The 26,386-nt window shown below is 45.3% G+C and overlaps 2 protein-coding genes, 1 long non-coding RNA gene and 1 pseudogene across 8 annotated transcripts in view; 1 reads left to right on the plus strand and 3 right to left on the minus strand.

The window, feature by feature from the left end:
* FGD1 (FYVE, RhoGEF and PH domain containing 1) overlaps positions 1-11,565 on the plus strand; it is a 41,200-nt gene extending 29,635 nt beyond the window's left edge. Inside the window, exons 9-18 of one of the 2 annotated variants that reach the window (XM_078064399.1) lie at positions 2,641-2,699; positions 2,837-2,983; positions 3,352-3,444; positions 3,611-3,690; positions 7,170-7,200; positions 7,713-7,814; positions 8,170-8,295; positions 8,472-8,633; positions 9,936-10,079; positions 10,624-11,565. In XM_078064399.1, the coding sequence (XP_077920525.1) occupies positions 2,641-2,699; positions 2,837-2,983; positions 3,352-3,444; positions 3,611-3,690; positions 7,170-7,200; positions 7,713-7,814; positions 8,170-8,295; positions 8,472-8,633; positions 9,936-10,079; positions 10,624-10,929 (1,250 nt within the window). In that variant the 3' untranslated portion in view covers positions 10,930-11,565. The remainder of the gene's footprint in view (positions 1-2,640; positions 2,700-2,836; positions 2,984-3,351; positions 3,445-3,610; positions 3,691-7,169; positions 7,201-7,712; positions 7,815-8,169; positions 8,296-8,471; positions 8,634-9,935; positions 10,080-10,623) is intronic. The other variant, XM_078064400.1, reaches the window with a different exon arrangement.
* The window catches only part of TSR2 (TSR2 ribosome maturation factor), a 38,739-nt gene extending 22,193 nt beyond the window's left edge, over positions 1-16,546 (minus strand). Inside the window, exons 1-6 of one of the 5 annotated variants that reach the window (XM_036109056.2) lie at positions 16,169-16,259; positions 14,995-15,065; positions 14,774-14,878; positions 13,556-13,647; positions 12,806-12,976; positions 8,795-12,579 (exon numbers count right to left, since the gene is read on the minus strand). In XM_036109056.2, coding sequence (XP_035964949.1) covers positions 12,445-12,579; positions 12,806-12,976; positions 13,556-13,603 — 354 coding nt within the window. In that variant the 5' untranslated portion in view covers positions 13,604-13,647; positions 14,774-14,878; positions 14,995-15,065; positions 16,169-16,259 and the 3' untranslated portion in view covers positions 8,795-12,444. Of the gene's footprint in view, positions 1-8,794; positions 12,580-12,805; positions 12,977-13,555; positions 13,648-14,773; positions 15,066-16,168; positions 16,305-16,421 lie in introns of those variants that run through there. The other 4 variants (XM_036109053.2, XM_036109050.2, XM_078064402.1 and 1 more) reach the window with 4 other exon arrangements.
* Positions 3,893-7,717, minus strand: LOC118546349 (uncharacterized). Its single transcript, XR_004922547.2, has 2 exons — positions 4,878-7,717; positions 3,893-4,798 (listed from the first exon to the last, which is right to left on the minus strand). It is a non-coding gene; the product is annotated as an uncharacterized LOC118546349 (long non-coding RNA).
* A 3,859-nt stretch (positions 16,547-20,405) lies between the features above and the next one.
* LOC144380452 (peptidyl-prolyl cis-trans isomerase A-like) lies at positions 20,406-21,047 on the minus strand (annotated as a pseudogene).
* Positions 21,048-26,386: the final 5,339 nt, after the last annotated feature.

Raw genomic sequence — 26,386 nt, forward strand, 5'->3', positions numbered from 1 at the left:
TAGTTCTGTGGAAAATGCTGTTGTTGTTTTGTTTGTTTGTTTGTTTTTTATTTCTTTATTTGACAGAGAGAGAACAGAGAGAGAGGGAACACAAGCAGGGGGAGTGGGAGAGGGAGAAGCAGGCTTCCCGCGGAGCAGGGAGCCGGATGCGGGGCTGGATCCCAGGACCCTGGGATCATGACCTGAGCCGGAGGCAGACGCTTAACGACTGAGCCACCTAGGCGCCCCGCTGTTGTTGTTTTGATAGGGATTGCATTAAATGTGTAGATTGCTTTGGGTAGTACAAACATTTTAACAATATCTTATCTTCCAACTCATGAGCATAGAATGTCTTTCCATTTCTTTCTTTTTTTTTTTTCTTTGTGTCATATTCAGTTTCTTTCATCAGTGTTTTAAAGTTTTCAGAGTACAGGTCTTTCACCTCTTTGGTTAAGGTTATTCCTAGGTACTGTGCAATCTAAATGGGATTGTTCTCTTAATTTCTCTTTCTGCTTCTTCATTATTAGTATGTAGAAATGCAACGGATTTCTGTACATTGATTTTGTATCCTGTGACTTTACTGAATTCATTTATCAGTTCTAGTAGTTTTTTGGTGGAGTCTTTAGGGTTTTCTCTATATAGTATCATGTCATCTGCAAATAGTGAAAATTTTACTTCTTCCTTACCAATTTGGGTGCCTTTTATTTCTTTTTGTTGTCTGATTACTGTGGCTAGGACTTCCAGTGGTATGTTGAATAGAAGTGAGGAGAGTGGACATCCTTGTCTTATTCCTGATCTTAGTGGAAAATCTCTCAGTTTTCCCTCATTGAGTATGATGTTCCTTGTGGGTTTTCCATAGATGGCCTTTATGATGTTGAGGTATGTTCCTTCTAAACCTACTTTGTTGTGGGTTTTTATCAAGAATGGATGTTGTACTTTGTCAAATGTTTTTTCTGCGTCTATTGAGATGATCATATGAATTTTGTCCTGTCTCCTGTTGATGTGATGTATCACGTTGATTGATTTGCGAATATTGATCCACCCTTGCAGCCCAGGAATAAATCCCACTTGATTGTGGTGGATGATTCTTTTAATGTATTTTTGAATACAGTTTGCTAGTATTTTGTTGAGGATTTTTCATGTATGTTCACCAGGGATATTGGCCTATAGTTCTCTTTTCTTGTAGTGTCTTTATCTGGTCTTGGAATCAAGGTAATGCTGGCCTCATAGAATGACTTTGGAAGTTTTCCTTCCCCTTCAATTTTTTTGGAATAGTTTGAGAAGAATAGGTATTTTTTTCTAGAAACATAATTTTTCTTTTCTTTTTTTTTTTTTAAAGATTTTATTTATTTATTTGTCAAAGAGAGTGAGAGCGAGAGAGTACAAGCAGGGGGGGCACAGCAGAGGCAGAGGGAGAAGGAGACTCCTGCCTGAGCAGGGAGCCCGATGCGGGGCTCGATCCCAGAATCCTGGGATCGTGACCTGAGCTGAAGGCAGACTCTTAACTGACTGAACCAGCCAGGTGTCCCGAGAAGAATAGATATTAAGTCTTCTTTAAATGTTTGGTAGAAATCGCCTATGAAGCCATCTGGGTCCTGCACTTTTGTTTATTGGGAGTTTTTTGATTACTGACTCAATTTCCTTGGTAATAATCAGTCTGTTCATATTTTCTATTTCTTCCTGCTTCAGTTTTATTAGGCTATATGTTTCTAGGAACTTATCCATTTCTTCTAGGCTGTCCAATTTGCTGGCATATAGTTTTTCACAATATTCTCTTACAGTTGTTTGTATTTCCGTGGTGTTGGTTCTTATTTCTCCTCTCTCATTTGTGACTTTATTTATTTGAGTCCTTTCCCCCCTTTTTTCAATGAGTCTGGCTAGGGAGTTATTGGTTTTGTTGATTAGAACATATATTTTCTTAGTATAGATTCCTATAATCAGTATTATTGAGACAAAGAATAGGCTCATCTCTTTGTTTCTTTTTCTTAAGATTTTATTTATTTATTTGAGAGAGAGAGAATGCACACGAGACAGAGAGGGAGAGAGAGGGGGGAGAGGGAGAGAAAGAGCATGAGCGGGGGTGGTGGGGGAGACAGAGGGAGAAGCAGACTCCCCGCTGAGCAGGGAGCCCGATGCGGGGCTCCATCCCAGGACCCTGGGATCATGACCTGAGCCAAAGGCAGATGCTTAACCGACTGAGCCACCCAGGCGCCCCTCTTTGTTTCCTTATATGGCTTTTTTTCTGATTATAAAAGTAATACATGCTCTTCATCAAAAATATGGAAAACACAGAAAAATCTAAAGAACACAATAAAAAGCATCCATAGTCCCACCATTCAGAGACAACTTGTTAAACATGGGTATGTTTCTTTCTAGTTACCGATGTAATTATTATTGTTGCTATTTTTAATGGTAATAATAATCGTGTTAAGCTTGCATTTTATTCACTGCCAGTTATTCCATGTACTGTGATTCTGCTGTTGTGGGATTAATTGAGATAGTTTCTGATTTTAAGTGATGTTGCTATGGACATCTTTGAGGCTGGTGCTTTCCGGGACGGGGCGGGTGTAGTCAGGCCAGGAGCAGGTACTCAGGGAGCAAAGAAGCCCTAAGAGCCTCTCCTCTGCTGGTCCCCCACTTGACCTCCCACTCTGCCCACAGAGTCTCTGGAGCTGATAGCCACAGCAGCAGAGCACTCTAACGCTGCCATCCGCAAAATGGTGAGTGGCCCTTCCAGCCCCTGCCCTTCCTCGGCCACCCACCTGTGGTGTCTTTGTCCTGGGGGACTTGTGACGTGTGGACACATCAGGGGAGGCCAGCACCTCAGCCCTGCCCTCTGCTTACTGTCTCCTGCCAGGAGCGAATGCACAAGCTGCTGAAGGTATACGAGCTGCTAGGGGGTGAGGAAGACATTGTCAGCCCCACCAAAGAGCTCATAAAAGAAGGCCATATCCTTAAGCTGTCAGCAAAGAATGGGACCACTCAAGACCGATACCTCATACTAGTAAGTGCCAGGCGTGGGGTTGCACACATTGACTTGGTACTCACTCAAGACTGTACCTCCTGCTGGCCATTCTTTCCTCTATTGATTCATTGTATTTTCACTACCTACACTAGGAATTTTTTTTCTCTACTTCAGAGGTGATGTAACTAAGACTTAGAAGTGACTTGCCCAAGGTCAGCCAACTAGGGGGTGACTCTCATGCCTAGGCTCTTTCCTTGTGACCCTTGTGCCCAATCTGGGCTGTGCGTTCTCCATCTATTGCCTTGATTCCCCAGCAGTAAAGCTTCAGGAGTCCCATAAGGGTAGGGAGCTGGGCCACACCTCTCCTGGGTCTTCCACACATACATCCCCAAACTTTTCCTTCCTAGTTCAACGACCGCCTCCTTTACTGTGTGCCCAGGCTGCGGCTCCTTGGCCAGAAGTTTAGCGTGCGGGCACGCATTGATGTAGATGGCATGGAGGTGAGCACCAGGAGGTGGGAGATGGGGACCTGGAGTGGGGCCTTGGTGCTGGGAGGAATAAAATTGTTCTGACTTTGACCCCAAGTCTCTGTGTGCATGTGTGCAGAGGGTGAGGGCCCTGTGGAGCTTAGTAGTCCTCACAAAGCCTCTTTCTCCCTCCATTCAGCTAAAGGAAAGCTCCAACCTCAATCTGCCTCGGACCTTCCTGGTGTCAGGAAAGCAGCGCTCCCTGGAGCTCCAGGCTAGGTACTTGCCCTTACCTATACCTTCCCTCCAGCCCCCTCTTTTCCTTCAGATATGAGGCATTCTAGGCCTAGTGCCAGGCTACCTCCCCAAGAAAGAGATCCTTCCAGAGAAAAGATGGGCACCTTTTCCCAAAGATGCAGGCTTGCTCTTCTGGCGGGTTTTGTTAGAAGAGAGGGAAGAATGAGATATTAATCCAAACAGGAAGAATAACAACACGGTTTATTGAAGATTCAGAGATTTAAGAGAAATAACAACCTAATGCAATGCTTGGTCCATGATAGGAGCCTAATTAGAGCAAAACCCTAAAAATACATTTGCAAGACAATAGGGAAAATCTAAATATGAACTGAACAATAGCTGTTGGGTAATTACTGCTAACTTTTTCAGGTGTGATAATGGTATAATGGTTATACAGGAGAATGGCCTTGTTTTTTCGTGAAGCATGCTGAAGATTTAGTATCATGATATCTGTAATTTATTTTTAAATGACTTATCAACCAAAAAAATACACACATATATACATATACGCACACATATATACATACCTATATAACTATATGTGAATATATGCATATATACGAAGTAAATACAGCAAAATATTTTTTAAATTTGCATCTATATAATAGGCATACATTTAATGAATTTGTGCTATCCTGTCTGCTTTTTTGTATGCTTGAAATGTTTTATAATAAAACTTTTTAAAATAATAACATTTTAAAATAATGTCTAGCCATTTTACAAAGGGGCTTTCATATCCATCCTCTACTTGGATGATAATAGTAGCTCACATTTAGTGAAGACTTGCTCTTATGTTAGGCACTGTTTTAAGTTAATTTTAACTTAAACAATTTAAGTTTAAACTGACTAGTTGAATCCTTAAAACAACCCTCGAAGTAGCTACTGTTACCATCAATCCCATTTCACATATGAGCAAACTGAGGCACAGAAGAGTTATGTACCTTGCCCAAGATCCTATAGCTAGAAAGCAGCAGAGCTGGAAATCAAGCTCATGCTGCCTTCTGAGGGCCCAAGTGATTGATAGGGAATCAAGGTCAGGGTCAGGGCCAGGGCATGGATGCATATGGGTAGATGATCTGTTTCTGACAGGCTGCAAGGAAGTGAAAAATGAGAATCAGAACCCTCATTGCTGGGACTGCATGGAGGCAGAAAAGAGAGATGAGTGTTACCTTTGAAGCTCTGGGAGACCGAGAGAGCATCCCCAAGGCCTGCAGCCAGGAAGCAAGAACAAAGCCAACGTTGGGCACATCCAGGAGAGGGCTCAGTAGAACCTGAGTGACAAGTCACATGACTCAGGTCTTCTGCTAGGAGGATGGGAGGGAGGGGGCTGCTGAGACAATGGAGCCAGAAAGGAGCACTAAGCAGTGTAGGGTTTCCTCCTAGTGGCAGAGGAAAGGCATGGAGGGCTTACCTTGAAATTGCTTGTACGGCCCTTTAAAAAATTTTTTTAACGAAAAATTTCAAATATCCAGAAAAGTAGAAATAGAACAAACACCCATATACCTACCATTTGGACAACTGGTGCTCAACCTTGGCAACACAGGAATCAGCTGGGGAGCTTTTAAAAAATAGTTATGTCTGAGGGGCGCCTGGCTGGCTCAGTCAGTTAAAGCATGCAACTCTTGATCTCGGGGTTAGAGGTTCGAGCCCCATGTTGGGTGTAGAGATTACTTAAAAATAAAATCTTTTAAAAAATACCGATGTCTGAAACCCACCCCCAAAGACTGATTGAATTTGTCTCGGGCATAGCCTGAACATGAGGAGTTTTCAAAGCTCCCTTGGTGGTTTTAGTGTGTGCACCAGGGTTTAGAACCACTGACTTAGGAGTCAACAACTATTGACATTTTGCCATATATCTTTGGCTGAACCATTTTAAAGTAAATTAAAGACATGATACTTCACCCCAGGCCTTTCCTCTATTTGCATATATGTGTGTATGTGTATACACACACACGTTTTCTTTCTATATTTTATTATGAAAATATTTCAAAATACAGAAAAGTTTAAAGAATTATACAGCGAACAACTGTAATCCCACCATACAGATTCTACAAGTGTTAACATTGTGCTATATTTACTTTATCACAAATCTATCCTTTTATCCATCCACCAATCCATCTGGTTTTTTAACATGTATTTCAAATGAAGTTACAGACATCACTACACCTCATCCCTAAAGACTTTGGTGTGCATATTATTAACTAGAGATCAGTATTTAATGTCCTCTCCTTTTCTTGAGGCCAAATTTTCACACAGTGAAATGCACAGGTCTTAAGTGTGTACCATCAGTAAGTTTTGACAAATATAAACACTCATGTCACATGTTTTTCAACAAAAATGGAATGCTATGTGTATTTTATATGTTTTCACTTAACATAAAGAGCTTTCTATACCACTTAACATACTATATTTCACTTAACATATTATAAGCAGCTTTCTATACCATTTTTGTTGTCTGACAGTAATGATGTACCATCATTTCTTTTTCTTTATCTGATCCCTTGTTGTTGGACACTTAGGCTGCTTCCAATTTTTCATAATAAATAGCATTGCAAACCTAAATATTAACTCCTATCCTTAATTTTTCATGAAGTGGTTCTAAGGATGCAGTCAGATTTTCATATTAGAAAAATACTTTTGATGTCTGGTGGGTAGATGTGGAAGGGGATTAGAAGAGGCCAGGCAGGAGTCAGCCAAGAAACTGGGTCCTATTCCTAGTGAGAGGTTTATGGAGTTATCCCAGCATAGAGGCCTTGGAGACTACGGGGCAGACAAGGAGAGGTGGGAAAGGAAGGCAAAAGGAAGACGTAACTCGCATTGATTGAGCACCTAGTGGACCAAGGATTGTGCTGGGCACTTTACATATCACTTCAGTTACTGCTCAGAACAACCCAGACTGATAATTCTCTCCATGTAAAATGGAGAAGAAAATGGACTAAAGGAAAACAAACTGCCCCCCTTTCTCAAATTTGCCATTTCGACAACAGGGAACTATTTATGGTTTCTTGTATGTTCCATACTTTTACACACACCTCACCCATAGCCCTCTACCTGAGGCCCAGCACCTCCTTGAAGAAACCTTCCTTAACAGCCCCACCCAAATTCCAGGCTGGGGCAAGTCTCTTCTTCGGGGCTTCTCAGCCCTGTTTTCCCTCTGTCACAGTGCTGATCCCCCTGTATTGTCCCTGTCTATCTCCCCTCCTAGACCATGAGCTCCTTGAGGGTAGGGTCCTCTCTAAGCCCCAGGTTCCTAGCACAGGGTCTGGAAAGTATTAGTAACTATTGAGTAAATAAACTCAGACAGGCTACATGACTTGCCTAAGGTCACACAGTAAGTTAAGGACCAGAGGGTCAAAACCCTGGTCTGTCTGACTCCAAAATACCTACTCGTTACCACTCCCGTTGCTTTTGGTTGGCCTGCCTAACCCAACATTTTTCTTTCCACCCCCCCCTTCCCCAAGGACTGAGGAGGAGAAGAAAGACTGGGTCCAGGTAACATCCAAGAAGGCTTTGTGGTAGGGGGCTGGAGGAGTATTAACAGGTCTCCTTGGGGTTGGTGGACTCTCCCCTAAAACTCGTATCAGACCAGAATGGGCCTGGATACCTGCTTTCCAACAAACTTTACCATCCCCGTTTTACAAAGAAGCAAGCCGAGGTCCAGGAGTTAAACAGAAACTCACAAATTCTCCCCTTAGAAAGCTGGCTCCGCTGAGGGTGTAACCCCAGTGAGTTAAATCCTGTAAAACCTTAAGCCCAGAGAGTGGCCAGGAAGACCTGAGTTTTTTCAACCACTGATCCCCTCCACCATTTCACAAATTTAAGAACTGAGAACTGGATTTGGGATTGGGCTTGCTCAAGATCGTATACCTAGCAAGGGGCAGAGTTTGGCCTAAAAGCCAACTTTTCCGACTCCAGGCTAAAAGTCACAGGAAGGTGAGGTGAGGGTGGAAGTGGGTGCGTTGTGAGGTGATCTGACCTCTTATTTCTTACAACCTCCTTTATAGGCCATCAACTCCACTCTCCTGAAGCATGAACAGACGCTGGAGACATTCAAACTGTTGAACTCAACAAACAGGGAAGATGAAGACACACCCCCTAACTCTCCAGTAAGAGTCCCCACCCTCTCCCCCTGCCCTGGGACCCCTTCCAGGTTTCCAAGTCCCCACTTTACTTTGAAATGATCCTTGCCCCTTCCCAGAGAGTAAAGACCAGAGAGGCAGTGCATGACCTCGGAAGCACAGTCTTCTTTTGGTATGGCCGCAGAGAAATCATGGGGGAAACTGAGGCCCAGAAAGTAAAAATGACAGTGAGGTAGGGACAGAGCAAGGACTCAAAGGCAGGTCTTCTGAACGTATGTGCTGCCTCCCAATGATGATCCAAGCCTTGGGGCAGAGGGCAGGGGCTGGCTGCACTGGGCTGGGGAGTAGCTATCTCTGACCTGGGACCTGGCCCTCTCTCCAGAACGTGGATCTTGGGAAGCGGGCACCTACACCCATCCGAGAAAAGGAAGTCACCATGTGCATGCGCTGCCAGGAGCCCTTCAATTCCATCACCAAACGCAGGCACCACTGCAAGGCCTGCGGGCATGTGAGTTTTGGCAGGCAGGGGCAGAGCTAGGGAGGGGACAGGCTGGCAGCCCAGAGGCCCACTTCTCAGCGGGTTACCCTCCAAGCGCGGGAGGCCACGAGGCCACTGTGGGAGTTGGTCCACTGAAGGGAAAGACCTGCAGGAACCAGGCTGTTTTTGCCCACTTGCCACCCCAGGTGGTTTGTGGGAAGTGCTCCGAGTTCCGGGCCCGCCTCATCTATGACAACAACCGCTCCAACCGTGTGTGCACGGACTGCTACGTGGCCTTGCATGGGGTGCCCGGGAGCAGCCCGGCCTGCAGCCAGCATACACCCCAGCGCCGGAGGTCTATCCTGGAGGTAAGAGCCAGGTCCCTGACTAACGCTCCCACGCTGACCACAGGGGCCCCAGCCACCCAGCCGGTGTGACTGACGCCTGGGCATCTCTGAAATGCTAGGGTGCCATGTGCATCCACTGAGCAAGTGACCCAGGCTCGGAGTGAGTAAAATGAGTGCAAGAGTCAATGAAAGACCGATTTTTATTTAAGTGCTTTAGACGTTTAATCCTCACAGTAACTAAACTATCCATGCTATTACTATCCCTGGGTTACAAATGAGGAAACTGAGGCCCAGGGAGTTATTTGCCCAAATTACACAGCCAGCGAATGGCAGAGCTAGGATGTTTTCTCAATTAACAAATTATCTTTTCTTATGACAAAGTAGGATATGTGCACTGAAGAAAATTAGACAATATAAACAGAAATAATAAAAACACCATATTACTTCTACCCACTAGATCACTACTATTAATAGCTGTGCTATAGCATGTACACACATTTTTGGTTTTGTTTTTTAACCAAATTGAGGTATTTATTTTATTTAACACTTAAAGAATGCTTGCTCTGGGGGAACCTGGGTGGCTCAGTCAGTTAAGCGGTCGGCTCTTGATTTCAGCTCAGGTCACGATCTCAGGGTCCCGAGATTAAGCCCTGTGGTGAGTTCCTCACTCGGCGGGGAGTTTGCTTGAGGCTTCTCTCCCTCTCCCTCTGCCCCCTAACTCCCACTCGCGTGCACGTGCACTTGCTCTCTCTCAAATAAATCTTTTTTTAAAAAAGAATGCTTACTCTGTGCCAGGCACTATTCAGAGCATTTTGCATACATTAACTCATTTAATCCTTACAACGGACCTGTATGTTCTCCAAGTCAGTACATTTTCATCTCGAGTTGGGATTCTGAGCCAGACTGCCTTACCCACCCAGCTTCCCAGTCCTCTTCACCACGATGCTAGGTTGCCTCTTGCTAAATGTAAGGCACGGGTGTATGATGGAAGAGGACGAACAGGGGAGGTGTAAAGGCCTAAGTGACTTGAGGAATGCGTGACTGATGGAAGAATGCCTGCGCGGCAGCCAGGTGCCCCTGCTGAGACACCCCTCCCACCAACTCTTCCGAGGCAGCAGCCATGGCAGTTCAGCAGACAAGCCTGGCTTTTGGTCTCCAGTCTAACTCACTGGGGGGGGAGGGAGGGCGAGGGGCACTGGACAAATCCCTCCTGCCATCTGAGCGTCAGCTTCATCAATCCCTATGCTGAGGGGGTGTCAAAGCCAAGAGGAGCCAAGCCAGGCCTTCTTTTGACACTGATGTCCCCCATGTCTCTGGCCACAGAAACAGGCCTCAGTGGCTGCGGAGAACAGCGTCATCTGCAGCTTCCTACACTACATGGAGAAAGGTGGCAAAGGCTGGCATAAGGCATGGTTCGTGGTGCCTGAGAACGAACCCTTGGTGCTGTACATCTACGGAGCCCCTCAGGTGTGCATCCTATTCCTTCGGGTCCTTCCCGCCACCTGGCAAAACCAGGCTGTTCCTCCTCCCCTTCAGTCCTTGACCTCTCCTTGGCCTTGGGGGATTGGGTAAGGGTAAGAGGAAATCAGAACCCCTACCCTTGTGAGACAAAGACCAAGTAAAGACGAGGAGTGACTGTGGGCCAACATGTGTAGGGAAAAGCGGGGTGAGCTGGCGGAGCTAGTTTCCTGGAGGAAGCCAGAGTGGAGGTTAGGCACTGCTAGGTCCAATTGGAGCGGGGAAGAACATGTAAGTGGAGGCAAGAGCCGAGACAAAGGCCTGCAAACACTTGGTATGTGCTAAAGAGACTAGCCCAACTGGTTTTGGTTGTGGGAGGAAACAGGTATTTGAACTAGCCTGCATGCTAGTTGCCTCAGTTGACATTTTTCTATTGCTATCAGTGGAGCCTCGGAAGGTTCCTGAGCAGGGGAAGGAAAAGAAGGGTTCAGTAGATGCAAAACTAGTGAGAAGCCCAAACTCAAGGTGACCCCAGCTCTGTCCTGTTCCCTAGGATGTGAAAGCCCAGCGCAGCTTGCCCCTCATTGGCTTTGAGGTGGGACCTCCTGAGGCAGGGGAGCGGCCTGACAGAAGGCACGTCTTCAAGATCACCCAGAGCCACCTGAGCTGGTACTTCAGCCCCGAGACGGAGGAGCTGCAGCGGCGCTGGATGGCAGTGCTCGGTCGGGCAGGCCGTGGGGACACGTTCTGCCCAGGGCCCACACTGTCTGAGGACAGGGAGATGGAGGAGGCACCGGTGGCAGCTTCAGGAGCCACTGCTGAACCCTCCGAAGCCCCCCAGACCCGAGACAAGACCTAGAGGGTTTGGGAGGAACTGGGGCCCCCTGCCCCACACCCTAGCTGCCCATGTCCAGTTGGGGGGCCCCAGCCCCCTCCCTCCCAGCTCAGTCAATACTTGAACTCCCATCATGGGCACTTTCAATCCCCAGTGCTGGGTCTTGGGTTTTTTTAATTCATCTTTTCACAAAACATGGGCTTTAAAAAAAATTCCTACGGTGATGTTAATTTTTTTAAAATCCCTGTCCCCAGGAAGGGTGGGAGCTGTTGCTAGACCCCCCCATGAATCAGGCCATTTTGTCCCCCATCCCCTCAACACCCTACAGATCCTGTCTCCACCCAATTCCCCCCAAAGCACTGGAGGCAGGAGATCTGGATTCAAGTGCCAGCTCTGCCACTGACCCTACGGCCCTGGCCCAGCCCTGCCCCCTCAGCCGGTGTCTTTACACGTGTTACATGGGGCGGGGGGCAGACCCCTCCTGCCTCTCCCATGGCTTACAGCTTCCACCCGGCCCCAAGGCTACCCAGTATTTTATCGTCCAGACCCATGGCAGGGCCACAGGGCAGGACAGGGGAATGGGTGGGGAGGACAATGGATACTCTTTGTTTTGTTTTGTTTTTTTAAAGAAAAATACAGTTTATTTCGGGCTTATGGAAACTTTCAGAGTGCTGCTGTGTTCCATTTGTCCATCTGTTTGTTTGTTCAAAGTAACAGGCTGCTAGGATGGGCCCAGAAACTGCTCCCCTACGGAGCTCTGAAGCCCGGCTCCTAAAAGGCTGATTCCAAGGCTCTCCACGGGTCAAGTCACAGATTAAACAATAAGGTACTATTCATTGAGGTTTTACGCCTCATCCCAGGATTTGGATAAGTGTACAGAAAGAGGTTGGAGGAGCCAGAAAACAAAGCCCAGGTCCCCCAAGCTCACCACCTAGCCAAAGTCTTAGACTTCCTGAAGGAACCCAGGACTGGAGGCTAAGCTGCAGAAAGGGAGTGTTCCTGGGAGGTTCCAATTTCTGGCCAGGGGTACAGAGCTGCTCTGTGCGTGTATGGGCGGGGGGAGAAGGAGAGGTACCACAGCTATCTTCGTTCACATCTTCGACTCATCTTGCTTCTGGTTTGAAAGTTCATCTCACCATTCCTGACCCAGCAGGGCTATTGGTTCTCCTGCTGGTCCTCTCCCTTCACAGATCCACCTGGCCACTGTCAACCAGTGTTTAGCTTCTCCTCCAGTCACGCCCTCACCCGCTCATCCCTCCCTCTTCACACTGACCGCACCTGAGAGGCAATGTGCTGGGAAACCAGGCCTCATCGTGCAGATAGTAACTTAAGGCCCAAGGGGATGTGGTGAACCAGGCCACACTACCTAGAGAGCAAGGACCCTAGCGCTCTTCTTCCCCTGGAGGAAACTGGACAGGGGAACAGGAAGAGGGTGGAGATGGGGCAACCAGCCCAGGAGTCCACAACCCTCCCCCAAACCCCTACAGACAAGTCTCAAAACAACTAGCAAGCAAGGGCCCAAACCATTTCCAGCCCCACTCATTTCTTTCTCCGGACAATGGTCCAGCCATCCTCCACTATATCCTCTTCTTTAATAGTCTGGGAGTCTGGACCAGTGGATTCAGGCTGGGGGCAAACCCCATCTGTAGCTGCCCCATCATTCGTAGCTGTGACCTGGAGGAGAAATACAGGAGAGAGCTAAATACAACACCCGCTGGCTGTGGCCACTGGAGACCCAGGCTCTCTTCCCAGCTTTGCCAGGACTGGCTGTGTGACCTTAGGAAAGTTCCTTGCCCTCTCTGGATAATATACCCCCCCCATCATTTCCCTATGAAACTAGCTGATTTCCCAGAAAATTGAAGGTATCTGCATCTCCCCACCCAAGGGGCACCCCTTTCACCTCCATCTCCTCCACGCTGTCCACATCATCTTCATCCGTTTCTCTGGCTGTTGTAACTGCAGTGGCTCTGACCCTGCACTTTCTTTGGGTGATGTGAGAGGCCATCTCCTTCAGAGCAGCCCCATCACCCCTCTGGAAGTGGTAGAACATGGTCTGTAGCTGCTGGCTCACCTACCAAGAAAACATTCAACCAGCCTGGATTTTCTAGAGAACCTACAATACAACCAGCACGTGTTTGCAGCAAGAGTAGGGAGGGGTTTGGGATTTTCCAGAAGAGAATGGGGCTTTTTCTTCCCCAAGGAGTTCACTAATGAAGGAACCATGTATGAAAGACTCAGGTAAGAGCCTAAAGTACGGAAGGAGAGCTTCCTAGCAAGGAAGGCACTAGAACTCGGTTTGAAAGACAGAAGAGGTAAAAGAGAAGGCAATCCCAGCAGGAATTGATGGGGAGAAATGTTAACCAGAAGAGGGGTGGAAATGTACCTGGCCTGACCTGCCCTTGGGATGGGGGTGAAGAACGGACCCAGCTGAGAATGTTGTATGGAGAGAAATAAAGGAGAAGAGGCAGAGTTTGGAAAGACCTGGGAAGACGAGACTTTTCCCTTTAGGCAAAAGGGAGTCACAGAAGGTTCTTGTGCAGGACTCAAGAAAAGAATGGTTAGACCCAAGAGTCTTGGCCTAAAAACAGACAGTTAGGGAGAGGAAAGACTGCGGGCAGGGAAATGGCAGTTATGTCCACGATATGCTCACCTGGGGCAGACTCCCATCCTCCACAACTGTATCAAATTCGTTCGTCATGAGCTCCCCGAGGAAATCCTCCACCTCATCTAGCTCCAAGTCAGCTGAGTAGGAAAGCAAAGACCAGCCAACTGAATCACTCCGGCCCACTACTATTCAATACCTACTTGGTGAGTCCACATGTGATTGGTGGGTAAAGGCCCAAACAGTGAGCCTTTTATTCACTGTAGTGCTCTGTACTCCAGGTTTTTACGTGATTTTTAAAAACCCACCAAACAAACACTAAATATAAATACCTAATTTCCAATCTCCTGCGTCCTACCAAACCCTCTTATTCCCACAGCATCCCAACCACACTCACCCTCTTTCATCTGACCTATTTTAACTGGCCTCCTCTCTGTGCCCTTGAGCAAGTTACTTATCTCTGTGCCTGTTTTCTCATCTACAAAGTGGGGCTAATAGTGGCCTTCTTGGAAGTCTGTTATGAGGAGTCCCCTAAATAATGCCTAACACAGGAGAGACCCATAATCCATGTTAATCTCCATCACTCAAGGGCTGAAGTTTCTGAAATGTAGAAACCCTTCACAACTGTGGCTCCACTGAACGGGATAGGTAAGAAAAAAATGGATGTTACGTACTTCCAATGATGAAATCATCACAGCCTTGCCATCAACATCCTACTGTGTGATTTTGGCTAATCCCTCCCCTCTAGGCTTCAGTTACCTTCTGGGCCCATGCTCTACTTTTTCTGAATTAGAGAATTACTCAAGAGAGTCTTCCACAAAGCTCCTCACTCTCCCTTCCCTCTGGGAGAGCTCAATTCACTCCCTTGACTTTCCTTACCACTCTCATCTAATATCCCCCAAAGCTGTCTCCAACCCAGACTACACTCTACCTGTTTCACAGATGCCTCAGGCCCTCCATATCCAAAGCCAAACTCATCACCTTACCCTTCAAACCTACTTCTCGTCCTCCAGGGTTCCTCTATTCCATGAAAGGCACCTAATCCACCCAGTGACTCAAACCAGAAACCTGCCTCCTTTTCCCTCCCTCTTCACAGCCAAACAATCTCCAAGGCCCTAATCCATTGCTACTGCCACTGCCCTAGTTCGGGCCCCATTATTTTCTAGACAGAAATAACCTTCTCATCAGTCTTTCCCTCTCCAGTCCATGCTCCATACGGATTATTTTCTGAACTTTCTAGTCAACAAATCCCATCCCATTACTCACCTTAGAAAGGGCCCATGAATTTTTATCACCTACAGCAGTGTTTCATATCCTGCTTTTCAGAAATAGCTGTCCTGCTGGTTTTTAAAGGAAGCTATCCATAGAAAGCTAATGGGAAACAAAGGAAAAGAGGCTTCTTTTTTGTGGTTCTTATCTTTATCCAAGCTTTTATTATGTTAATGATTATTATGACTCCTAAGGAGGAGCTGAAAAAAAGTTCTTACATAATTTGACTGGAGAAGCTTTTTCTTCACAGAACTAGTCTTCCACAGCCTACATTTTGGCAAATGCTGGCCTAACAGACAAAACCAAAGGCATGTAAGGTCTTTCACGTCTTAACCTCTTCCTGGGGCCTCCCCACACCCCCAGCTTCATTCTCAACCACTCCTACCCTCCTTATACCCACAAGCGCACCCACACCCTTACTCCAATACTGAGCTCCCTGCCACTTTCCAAATATAACACATAATCTTCTCATACCACAGAACTTATTTGTGTGTTGCTCTGTCTCCCCCACCTAGTTAACTCCTTTTCATTCCTTAAGACTCAATCCAATCACTACCTCCCTGAACAATCTCCAAAAGAAGCCTCCTCAGTCTCAGGCTACCCAAGCACCCTGAGCTCCTCCTTATTAGAACATCTATCACCCCGAGTGTAAATGCCTACTTACTTAAGTGGCTCCATCACTAGATGGTAAACTTCCTTGAAAGAACTCTGCCTAATGTCATCTACAAGACTAAATACCTGAATAAAGAATTTTGTAAAAATCTTAATATGCAAAAGACCCTCTACAGGGTCCCCTATTCTCACATGACCTTCAAGACACAACAAAGGTGTAGATCTTTGCTGTCCAAATAACCAAATGTGGTTACTAAGCACTCAAAATGTGGCTAGGCCACACTGCGAACGTGCTAAAATTGTAAAATACCCACCAGATTTTGAAAACTTAATACTAAAAAGGGATGTAAAATATCTCATTAGTAATCTTTTATACTGATTACCTGCTGAAATACTTTAGATATACTGAGTTCAGTAACAATTTCATCTGCTGCTTCTTACTTTGTTGAAGCGGCTGCTAGAAAATTTTAAATGACATGATGTGATTCGCACTGTATTTTTATTGGACAGTGCTGAGATGGGTACTTTAATATCCATTTCAGGAATTAGGAAACGGAGTCTCAGGTAAAATAACTTGTCCAGAGTGATACCGCGGGTCAATGGCACAGCCTGTAAGGCATCAGAACTCAAGATTCTGACTCCCAAAGCCTGCATTCATTCTACTTCGACCTTAGTTAGGTACCATCCCACAACTGTTCAAGAGGAAGTGCGTGCTCCCCAGGACCCGCCTCCTCCTCCCCACGCCCCACAGACAGGTCGCAGCGCCTCACATTCACTCACCATTGCGGAAGAAGTACTCCTCTACTGCACCCCCCAGCCACTCGGCCTTCTCCTGGCTGTGCACGCCCCCGAAGCCATTCTCCACAGCGATCTGCGAACATAGGCCCGAGCCCACCACGTCAGCCTGGAAGCCGGCCTGGGGAGGTGTAGGGTTGGCTGTTTATGCGGCCCGGTGGAGCCTCAGGCGCGAAGTCCAGCCAACTCCTGTTCTGCCCCAGACCCTAACCTTTATCCTAGCCGTGGCCCCACTCACTTGCAAGGCCGGCCAGGCTTCCAGCGCCGCGCGGACGCCAGCCCCGAAGAGCGCCCGCGAATCTTCCCCAGCTCCTGCCATCATCCGGCCTCAGACCACGTGATGCCCAGGAGGCCCAATCGCTGCGCAGCACGGCCCAGGCCGAAGGAGCCGAAAGCCGAACCTGAGAACGCCGATGTGCCTTTCCGCGGACCTGGCAGCAAGACTAGAGCAATAGAAAGGTCTGTCAGAGCAATGGATGACATCACCTCGGTTACGCCTATGTAATAAACCAAAGGAAGCCAGGAGTGGAGGTCGCGCGGGGCCATGGGTTCTTGAAAAATGTGGGAACTTAATAAAGATACGGATTCCAGGCCTTGGGACAGAGGAATCAACCTCAGGGAGCATCGCCTTAAAATCTGCATTTTAAAAAAAAGCATCCTAACACCCATAGGACACTGCACCCAACAGCAACAACAGAATATACATTTTTCTGAAGTGCACCTGGAACGTTCTCCACGACAGACCATAGGCTAAGTCATAAAGCAGGCCTCAATAGACTTTAAAGGGATTGAAATCATACAAAGTTTGTTCTCCCACCACAATGGAGTGAAATTAGAAATCAATAACAAAGAAATTTGTGAAATTCACAAATATGTGGAAATTAACACACTTCTAAATAACAAATGGGTCAAAGAAAAAATCATGAGGGAAACTGGAAAACAAATTGAAAGGAATGAAAACGAAAGCACAGCACACCAAAATTTATGAAATGCAACTAAAACAATGCTTAAAGTGAATTTTATAGCTATAAACACCCATATTAAAAAAGAAGAAAGATCTCAAATTAATAACCTAACTTTTCACCTTAGGAAACTGGAAAAAGAAGAACAAAGTAATCCCAAAGCAAGCAGAAGGAAGGAAATAATAAAGATTGGACAGAAAATACATGGAATAGAAAACAAAAGCTATAGAGAAAATCAGTGAAACAAAAGTTGGTTATTTGAAAAGATCAACAAAATTGACAAATTTTTAGCTAGGTTGGCTAAATAAAAAAGAGAGAAGACTCAAATTACTGAAATCAGGAATGAAAGAGGTGGCATCACTACAAGCTAGCCAAAAAAGACTACATATTGTATGATACCATTTAATATGAAATGTACAGAATAGGCAAATCTACAGAGATAGAGAATCGGTTAATGGGTTGCCCGGGTCTTGGGGAGGGGGAGAAATGGGGTTTCTTTGGGGGGAGATGAAGATGTTCTAAAATTAGATGTGTGATGGTTGCTGTTGGGGGCTGAGTTGTGTGTCATCCCCTCCATTCATATGTTGAAGAGCTAACCCCCAATACCTGAGAATGTGACTGTATTTGGAGACAGAGCCTCTAAAGAGGTAAATAAGGTAAAATGAGGCCTTAGAGGTACATGCTAATCCAATATGATTGGTGTCCTCATAAGAAAAGGAGATAGGGCATAGAGAGAGACACAAGATACACAGAGAAATGACTCTGTAAACACTGAAGGTAGACATCTGCAAACCAAAGAGAAAGGCCTCAGAAGAAATCAAACCTGCTGACACCTTGGTCTCAAAGCTTGAGAAGTTCGAGAAAATAAATTTTTGTTGTTAAAGCCACCAGTATGTGGTACTTTGTTATGGCAGCCCTAGCAAACGAATACAGTTGCACAACACTGTAAATATACTAAAAACCACTGAATTTTACACTTTACATGGGTGAAATTTATGACATATAAATAATATCTCAATAAAGCTGTTCTTAGAAAAATAGCGTAGGTGCTTTCTTCTCACAGCAAGGATTGCAAACTTTGGACTAGACCATGTTAACAAACAGTACTGAAACTTCTGTGCCTGGGCCTGTGCTGAATGCTGCTGGGTTACACATGGGGTTTGATCAAATGCCTAAGGAGTTTACAGTCTGTCATGCAAGACTGGCCAAGGACCCTAGAGAATGATCAGTGCTCTGGGTGAATCTAGGTGTTAGAGGGCTTGAAGCAGATAGAATTTTGCAAACTGTGTTTAAGAGAAATAGTACAAATTAGGTGTGAAAGTATTGCTTTATTTTTATAAAAGAAATCACAAATGTTACAAATTACAAAAATTTAAAAAAACTGACAAATACCATAAACATTCTCAAACCCCCCAAATAAAATATTTTTATCAATTTTTTGACTTGCCTCTCCACTAATTTTTTTTAAATATTTATTTATTTGACAGAGAGAGCACAAGCAGGGAGAGCAGCAGAGGGAGAGGGAGAAGCAGGCTCCCCCCTGAGCAAGGACCCCTGTGGGGCTCCATCCCAGGACCCTGGGACCATGACCTGAGCTGAAGGCAGCTGCTTAACCAACTGAGCCACCCAGGCGCCCCATCTCCACTAATTTTTGCTTTGGTTGCAAGCTCCTTGATACCCTCTTCTAAATGAATAGGACAATTGTTTTATAATAACATTTTCTAGAGAGAATACAAAGAATTCAATTGAATTCAATGTCATTCAGTTGATAAAAATTTTTATTGGTAGTTTAGAAAAGTTTTGACTTCACAATTTGTTATTAGTAAGGTAAATTTTAAGGTTGTTGTTAAATTTGGGGGAACCTCTATCTAGTTTCTTTACATGTGAGCTGTAAAATTTCAGGGTATTTTAACTGTTCTTGTGCAGTGACAAATCTTAAATGCTCTTCCAATTGACAGTGCTCAATAATCAGGGACTCGGAAGTGGCCTGTGTAAGTATGGGGTGCTGAGGCTTAAGCTTTACTAGTTCTCTAATAAATCCATCTCTGTGCAATGTGAGGAGAAGGGAGCACTGGGGCTCATGAGAGTCCAGCAGAGGGGGCCCCTGACCCAGCCTCGGGGCTTGTGGCAGGCTCTCAGAGATGATGCTTGAGCTGATTCTTAGAAGTTTGAGTGGAATTTTGCCAGGTGGTGGGATGTGTTACTAAAAAAGAGAGAGAGAGAAAGAGACTTTCATGCTGAGGAAACAATGTATATACAAAGACACAGAGGCAGAAAACAACATGGTGTGTAATGATAACCATGAGCGTTCCCAGGCTGATAACTTCAGGAGCCATGAACTCCTACAGAACTATTGAGACTCATTCCAACAGACTCAGCAACTTAAATTGAGTTCAAAGAAGCCCAAAGATACTGAGATTAATCACCTCTGCATGAGTTTCCAGGGTCTAAGGCCTCAAATGTATATGGAGAGAGTAGGTAAGATGCTGGTCACCAGTTCCAGTGTGTTGTGGAGGTTTTTCCCACACCACCAAGTAATTCTCTGACATCAGCTGTGTGTCTTCCAATTCAACTCACTTCTGATACTGCCTACCTGGAGATAGCCTCTGATCCCACAGGTTAAAGGTTCAGTCTTACAAAATTGCCCCCCCCCACACACACACACATCACATGCCAAACACAAGTGCAGGTTGTCACCTGCCCTTCTGACCAAAGGGCTACATATGGGTGGGCACAACAACCCCCTCCTCTGGTTCAATTAATTTGCTAGAGTGGCTCACAGAACTCAGAGAAACATTTTACTTACTAGATCATCAGTTTAGGGACACCTGGCTGGCTCAGTCAGAAGATCATGTGACTCTTGATCTTGGGGTCATGAGTTGGAGCCTCACACTGGGTGTAGATAGATAAATAAATAAACAAACTAACTAAAGTTTAGATTATTGGTTTATTATAAAAGGATATAAGTCAGGAACAGCCAGATGGAAGAGGTGCATAGTGCAAGGTGTGTGGGAAGGAGCAGGGACCTTCCATGCTCTCTGTGAATCTCCCTGTGATCATCAACCCAGAGGCTCTCTGACAGGGTTTTTATGGAGGCTTCATTACATAAGCATGATCGGACATTGGTGATTTGTTGTTGGTGCTGTTGTTCAGCTTTTATTTCATAATCATAAACTTCACTTTGCAATCCAACTAGACTTGGAGTAAGGAAAATATGGAACCCAGAGAACTCCAGCAAGAGCACAAAGATTATAGGATATTTCGAGCAGATGGAGGTGAAGGGGTGCTCTCCTGAGCTACAGAAGGAATGGTCTGGAGGTTAAGATAAAACACAAGTCAAATTTATTAGATTTGTCCACAGTCAGCAATGGTGATCTTCTTGCTGGTCTTGCCATTCCTGGTCCCAAAGCGCTCCATGGCTTCCACAAGATTCATGCCCTCGTTCACCTTGGCAAAGACTACATGCTTGCCATCCAACCACTCAAGTGTTGGCAGTGCAGATGAAAAACCGGTGACTGTTCATGTTGGGTCCAACATTTGCCATGGACAAGATGCCAGGACCCATATGCTTCATGATGAAACTCTCATCATCAAATTTCTCCCCATAGATGGACTTGCCACCGGTGCCATTATGGCGTTTGAAGTCACCACCCTGGCACAGAAATCCCAGAATAATCCTGTGAAAGCAGGAACCTTTATAACCAAATCCTTTCTTCCCAGTACTCAGAGCATGAAAGTTTTCTGCTGTCTTTGGAACTTTGTCTGCAAAGAGCTGCAATCTGTTAAAACAGCTTTATGGATTAGATGAGCAGTCACTTCTTGGTTTCCAGGTCCCTTACCTCAAAGGAGATGCAGCCCAAGGGCTCACTATCCACGGCAATGTGCACAGTGAGGTTGACCATGGCTGGTGGCATGGGAGGCTCCAGGGCAGTGGTGTCTGCAATGCCTTTGGTGATTGAATTCAACCTCCAGCCCCTCTCCTCTCGCAAGAGGACTGAAACTTCCAAACTTCTAATCACAGGGTTGGCTCTATAGGCAACCAGCCCCCATCCTTTGTTACCTAGGGGCTTTCCAAAAGTCACCTCACTAACATAACAATAGATACCTTTTACCGTTCTCATCACTCAGGAGGTTACAAAGATTTTAGGAACTCTGTGCCAGGAACAGGGTCAAAGACCAAATATGTATTTCTTATTATAAATTACAATATCACAGTAGGTCTTCTAGAAATATCTACACTTGGAGCCCCACTCTGGGCTCCAACAAACCAAGACCTCCGAATGAACCCTGAGATTTAGCCTTGAGACTGAAGTCCAAGGTTGAGTATACTAAGTGACAAACTTCACCTTTTCTGTGCCTTGAACCCATCTGGCAATCTGGTGAAGCCAATATGTCCCTTCCCAGATTAATGATTTTAAGTGCATAAAATAAAATCTAGGTTACAAAGGAAACCAATTATATTAAAATATAGTTATCAAAACATTACAAAAATTAATTGTAATATACATGTTTCTTTATTAATGCCTTAAATACAATGCTCTACTAGCAGGTTAGCAGTTAAGTGACTACTGTGATTTCAAATTAATGATGATTGTAAATAACATTTTAAGAGATCTGCTATTAGGGGTGCCTGGGTGGTGCAGTCAGTTAAGCATCTTATCTTGGTTTTGCTCAGGTCATGATCTCAGGGTCGTGAAATCGAGCCCTGCGTTGGGCTCCATGCTGAGCGTGAAGTATGCTCAAGATTCTCTCTCCCTCTCCCTCTGCCCTCCCCCCTCTATAAAGTAAACAAATAAATCTTTCTTAAAAAAAGATCTGCTATGAAAAATATGTGTGTTGGTGACAAATTAGTATTACTGCTAATACTACTGTGGTTGGTTGCCTACATTTATTATTGAAAGAAATGCCTAATTTCATTGGAGGTTAGTGAAAATAAGATGTATTTTTTCACATCTAAATGCTCACTCAGTTCTATGCATGACACTTACTCTACTCCTACTCTAGACCTTATTCTAGAGTGTACAAGCCTTCAGATGAAGAGAACCAGATTGATGTGGTAAAGACTGAACTCCCAAAACCTAAGCCTAAACTCAATTCCCAACATGAGACCTGAGACTAAGCTCCAAGATTAAAACACAGATTGAGTTGCCAAACTGAACTGCTAGTGTCTAAATGCAGCAGGTGCTTCCAGATGGAAATTTTTCATACTAGAACCCAGCCTGGAATCCCAAGACAGAGCCCACCAGACAGAGATCCCCAGGTGAAGTCATCATACGGAAATTCCCTAGGCTTGGCTCCTCAAGCTAAAATATCCTGGACTGAACTCCAAAAATCTGATTGTCCCAAAGCAGGCCAGACCCAGCCACCCAGACTGAGCCTTGAGCCGGGCAATCACTTGGTGAGAGGCTCAGTCATATCTTAGACCAAAAATCAGGCTTCCATATTGAATCCTTGGGTGTTTCAAGAGTGAACTGTCAATGTTTAAGCCCTCAAAGTCATGTCCCTGTAATGAGCTTCTAGGCAGAGGCATGGGATTGAGACCCTAAATTTAGCTCCTTGAAGGAGGATAAGGATGATATCTGGAAGTAGTCCAAGGCTGAGTTCCCAAAAGGACCCCTCACATGCTGAGGCCACAGATACATCTCCTCACTGTAAGTATAAAGTGAGCCCATGTTCTGAAACAAGTTCCTCCAGAATGAAAACCTAATGTCTGAGCCCCCAATTAACGTGCCCAGAATGAGCCCTAGAGGGAATCCCCAGAAAGAACCACCAGTATGTATCCAATGGTAGCCATGAGAAAGCATCTCATAGACTTTTTATTTTTTTATTTTTTTAAATTCTTTTATTTTAAAAAGATTTTATTTATTTATTTGAGAGAGACAGAGACAGAGAGAGCACTAGCAGGGGGAGGGGCAGAGGGAGAGGGAGAAGCAGACTTCCCGCTGAGCATGGAGCCCAATGCGGGGTCAATCCCAGGACCCCGGGGTCATGACCTGAGCCGAAGGCAGACACCCAATCAACCGAGCCACCCGGGTGCCCATCTCATAGACTTTTTAGACTTCAGGGAGCATAAGTAATCAAGTGCACAGCTGCTGTGTTCTGAAATCCATCCCTACATTTCTGCAAAAACCATGCTTCCCACAAGCTACTCCTAGCCTGAGTATGGCAGAGATACTTTGATGACTTTGGTTCAGGAATCCCAGACAGCCTTGCCAACCTTCCTTGAACTGCACAGCCGTCTAGAACACTTCCATTCAACCTCCCCCCCTTCTCTCCTTAGCTGGGTCAGACTACACTGTGTTCTGATAGCTCTCTCAGCTTTCCATGGCACCTATCCCATTTTTTGTCATGGGCATTTCCCCTGATAAAATCTTGCTCATTTAGTCCCATCTTGGTGTTTGCTTCTCAAGACTAACATGAGCTCCTGGACATGAGATTATGTTAATTGCTCCAGACTGAGCTTCCATTTTTAGAATGAGCATATAGATGGAGATCAGGAGCCACGGTGTTCCCAGATGAGCTAACAAGGTCTCAACCTCAAACTAATATCCCAGTTTGAGTCCTCCAACTTGTATGGAAGAGGGAGCAATCGAGGTGGACTCCAGAGGCTGCCAGATTGAACTCCCACTCTCAAAACTTTAGGTTTATGTTTGTAGAATTAGCTTCCAAGACTGAGCCCTCAGTCAAAGTGCCCCAGAATGAATTACTAGATTATCCATTTAACTGACTCCCCTGAGGAAGCTCCCACACCAAAGCCCTAGACTGAGCTCCCAATATTAGAGCTCCTAAGACATATGCCAAAAATGGATCTCCAGATAGGCATGCAGAGAGAGGGGGTCCTTGACAATTCAGACTGAGGACCCCACACTGAATTCAAATGTGATGAATAAAGGCTGATCCCCCAAATTGAGCTAGTTCTCTTAGATTGAGCCTCCAAAAGCTGGGCTCACAAACCCAATGCCCAGAATGAAGCACCAGACTAGCAATTCAGAGACTCAGACATACCCTGGACTGAGCCCAAAGGTAGAACACCAAAAATCAGGCTCCCAGACTGAACTCTCATATTGAAATACTAGAATGATCCCCTAGTCCTAGTACCCCCAGACTGAACTTCCTATAAATGGAAGACCAAGAACGGGAATCTGTAGACTGATTCTACCAGACTGTCCACAGACTCAGAAATTGAACTGAATCCTTTAAAGTAAGCTTCTAGACCGAGGTCCCCCAACTGTGATCATGGAACTGATTCCCCAGAATGAACTTCCAATCTCTCAGACCCTAAATTCATACCCCCAGAATGAGTACTCAAAATGGTATCCACAGAATCAGGGGCTCAGACTGAGAATCCCAGGCTGAGACATCTGTGCAGCAAGGCTGCTAGCTTCACATTCCAACTTACATTTTCCTTTTTCTCCTTTGGAACAGAACCCATATTTTTAGCTGGGTGGACATAAGTCCAGCTAAAAGACTACATTTCCCAGTACCCCTTGCAACTGATGACCATGTGATATAAGCTTTGGCCAGTAAGATTTAAATGGAAGAGTGAGGCAGTTCCTTGGGACTGCTTTTACATGAGAGAAATAAAGGCTTCTATCTTGTTTGAACCATCAGTATTTGTTGGTTCTCTGTTACATGCAATTGCATCTGATGCCAGCTGAGCTCCCTTGGCTGGGCTGAAGTCTGATCCACAATGACTCAGCATTCTAAGCCCAAATCCTGATGCTGAGCACCTAACAGTGAGTGATCCAGACAGAGCTCCTGACTGACCAGTACAGTGAGACTAATCCCCAGTACTAAGCTAGCAGTGCCTTAGCCCTTAGACAGGCAACCATAAGGTAAGTGGTTCAGTTTCTAGACCAAATCCCCCAAAATGATGTCTCCAGAACAAATATCCTGACTGAGCTCCCTGAAGAAGTTTCCCAGATTGTGTACAAGAGATAGTTTGCAGAACAAAGTTTCAGATCCCCATACTGAGGCCACACTCAGCCCCCCAAAAGGAAACTCCTTACCAACCTCAGAATGAACCACTGGATGGAGCACCAGCCCATTACATCCACAGTAAGCCCCTTCACTGTGCCTAGTAAACAGAATCCCTTAATTGTAGCCTCCAAACTGAGTTTTCCAGATTAGAATTCCCAGATAAATCTCCCTGAAGCTGATCTGCCAAACTGAGGTCTCAAGATCAAGTCCCTCAAGCTAAAACTCCAAAATCACATCCAATGATAGCACTAGGTGGTCCACTCAGGTTGTTCAGATTGAACCCAAATATAGGCCCTCAGAGTGAGTGCCTAGGCTAGGCCCCCAAATAGATTCCACAGATTGAAATTTTCAGATCAAGGTCCTGTACTAAAATTGAGATAACCAGTGACAATGTCAGAACTTATCTGAGTCCTGTCTTCCTGGAAAACAGCCATGGTCCGAAACTCCTCCACGCTTTGTGCTCTGAGAAAGGACTACCAAGGACTTTCCTGCTCCCACATATTCTGAGATAAGACTCAGCTCTCCCTTTCTTCAGTGACTCAGATAAGATCAGTCCCTGCTCTTCCTAATCACCCTGTAAGACTCCTAGACTGTCCACCCTTGTCTACTTGCCACCATAAAATTTCAGTCTCCCTTTCTTTCCTTTAAGACATTTCTCATTAATGTATGGTCTCTCTATTGCAATAGGCTGAATAAAAATATCCCCTTAATTGTCCAGTGTATTCTGTCTTTCATGCCAATCTCAGTCCTCACATTGAAGTACATTGCACTTAAATCCTCAGTGCCTCATTCATTCATTCATTCATTTACTCATTCACCAAATATTGATTGAATGCTGAATATATGCCAGGCACTACATTAAGCTCTGAGCTAACAAGGCTCTGCTTTCACAGAGCTTACATTCAAGTAGGATAACAGGGGAGGGAGGAACAGTTTTTAATATGGTGGTCAGGAAAAACACTTCTGAGGATGTAACATTTAAATTGTTCCCATAAGGAGGAGATAGAAGGCCAGAAGAAGATGGTTCCAAAAAAGGTAACAAGCACAAAGACAAGGTTAATGGAACTTAGTATGAGAGGAAAAGAGGTACAGGTGTGAGGTGTGAGGTGTGTGACAACGGCAAGGGCCTTGTTAGTCCATGGCAAGAAATTTGAATTTTATTTGAAATGCTATGGAAAATGTTCTATGCAGGGGAATAAAATGATATGATTCACCTTTCTGAAAGACTACTCTGGCTACTGGGTGGAAAATGAATTATAGA

The sequence above is a fragment of the Halichoerus grypus genome, chromosome X (assembly GCF_964656455.1).
Source record: "Halichoerus grypus chromosome X, mHalGry1.hap1.1, whole genome shotgun sequence".
Classification (NCBI taxonomy): Eukaryota; Metazoa; Chordata; class Mammalia; order Carnivora; family Phocidae; genus Halichoerus; species Halichoerus grypus.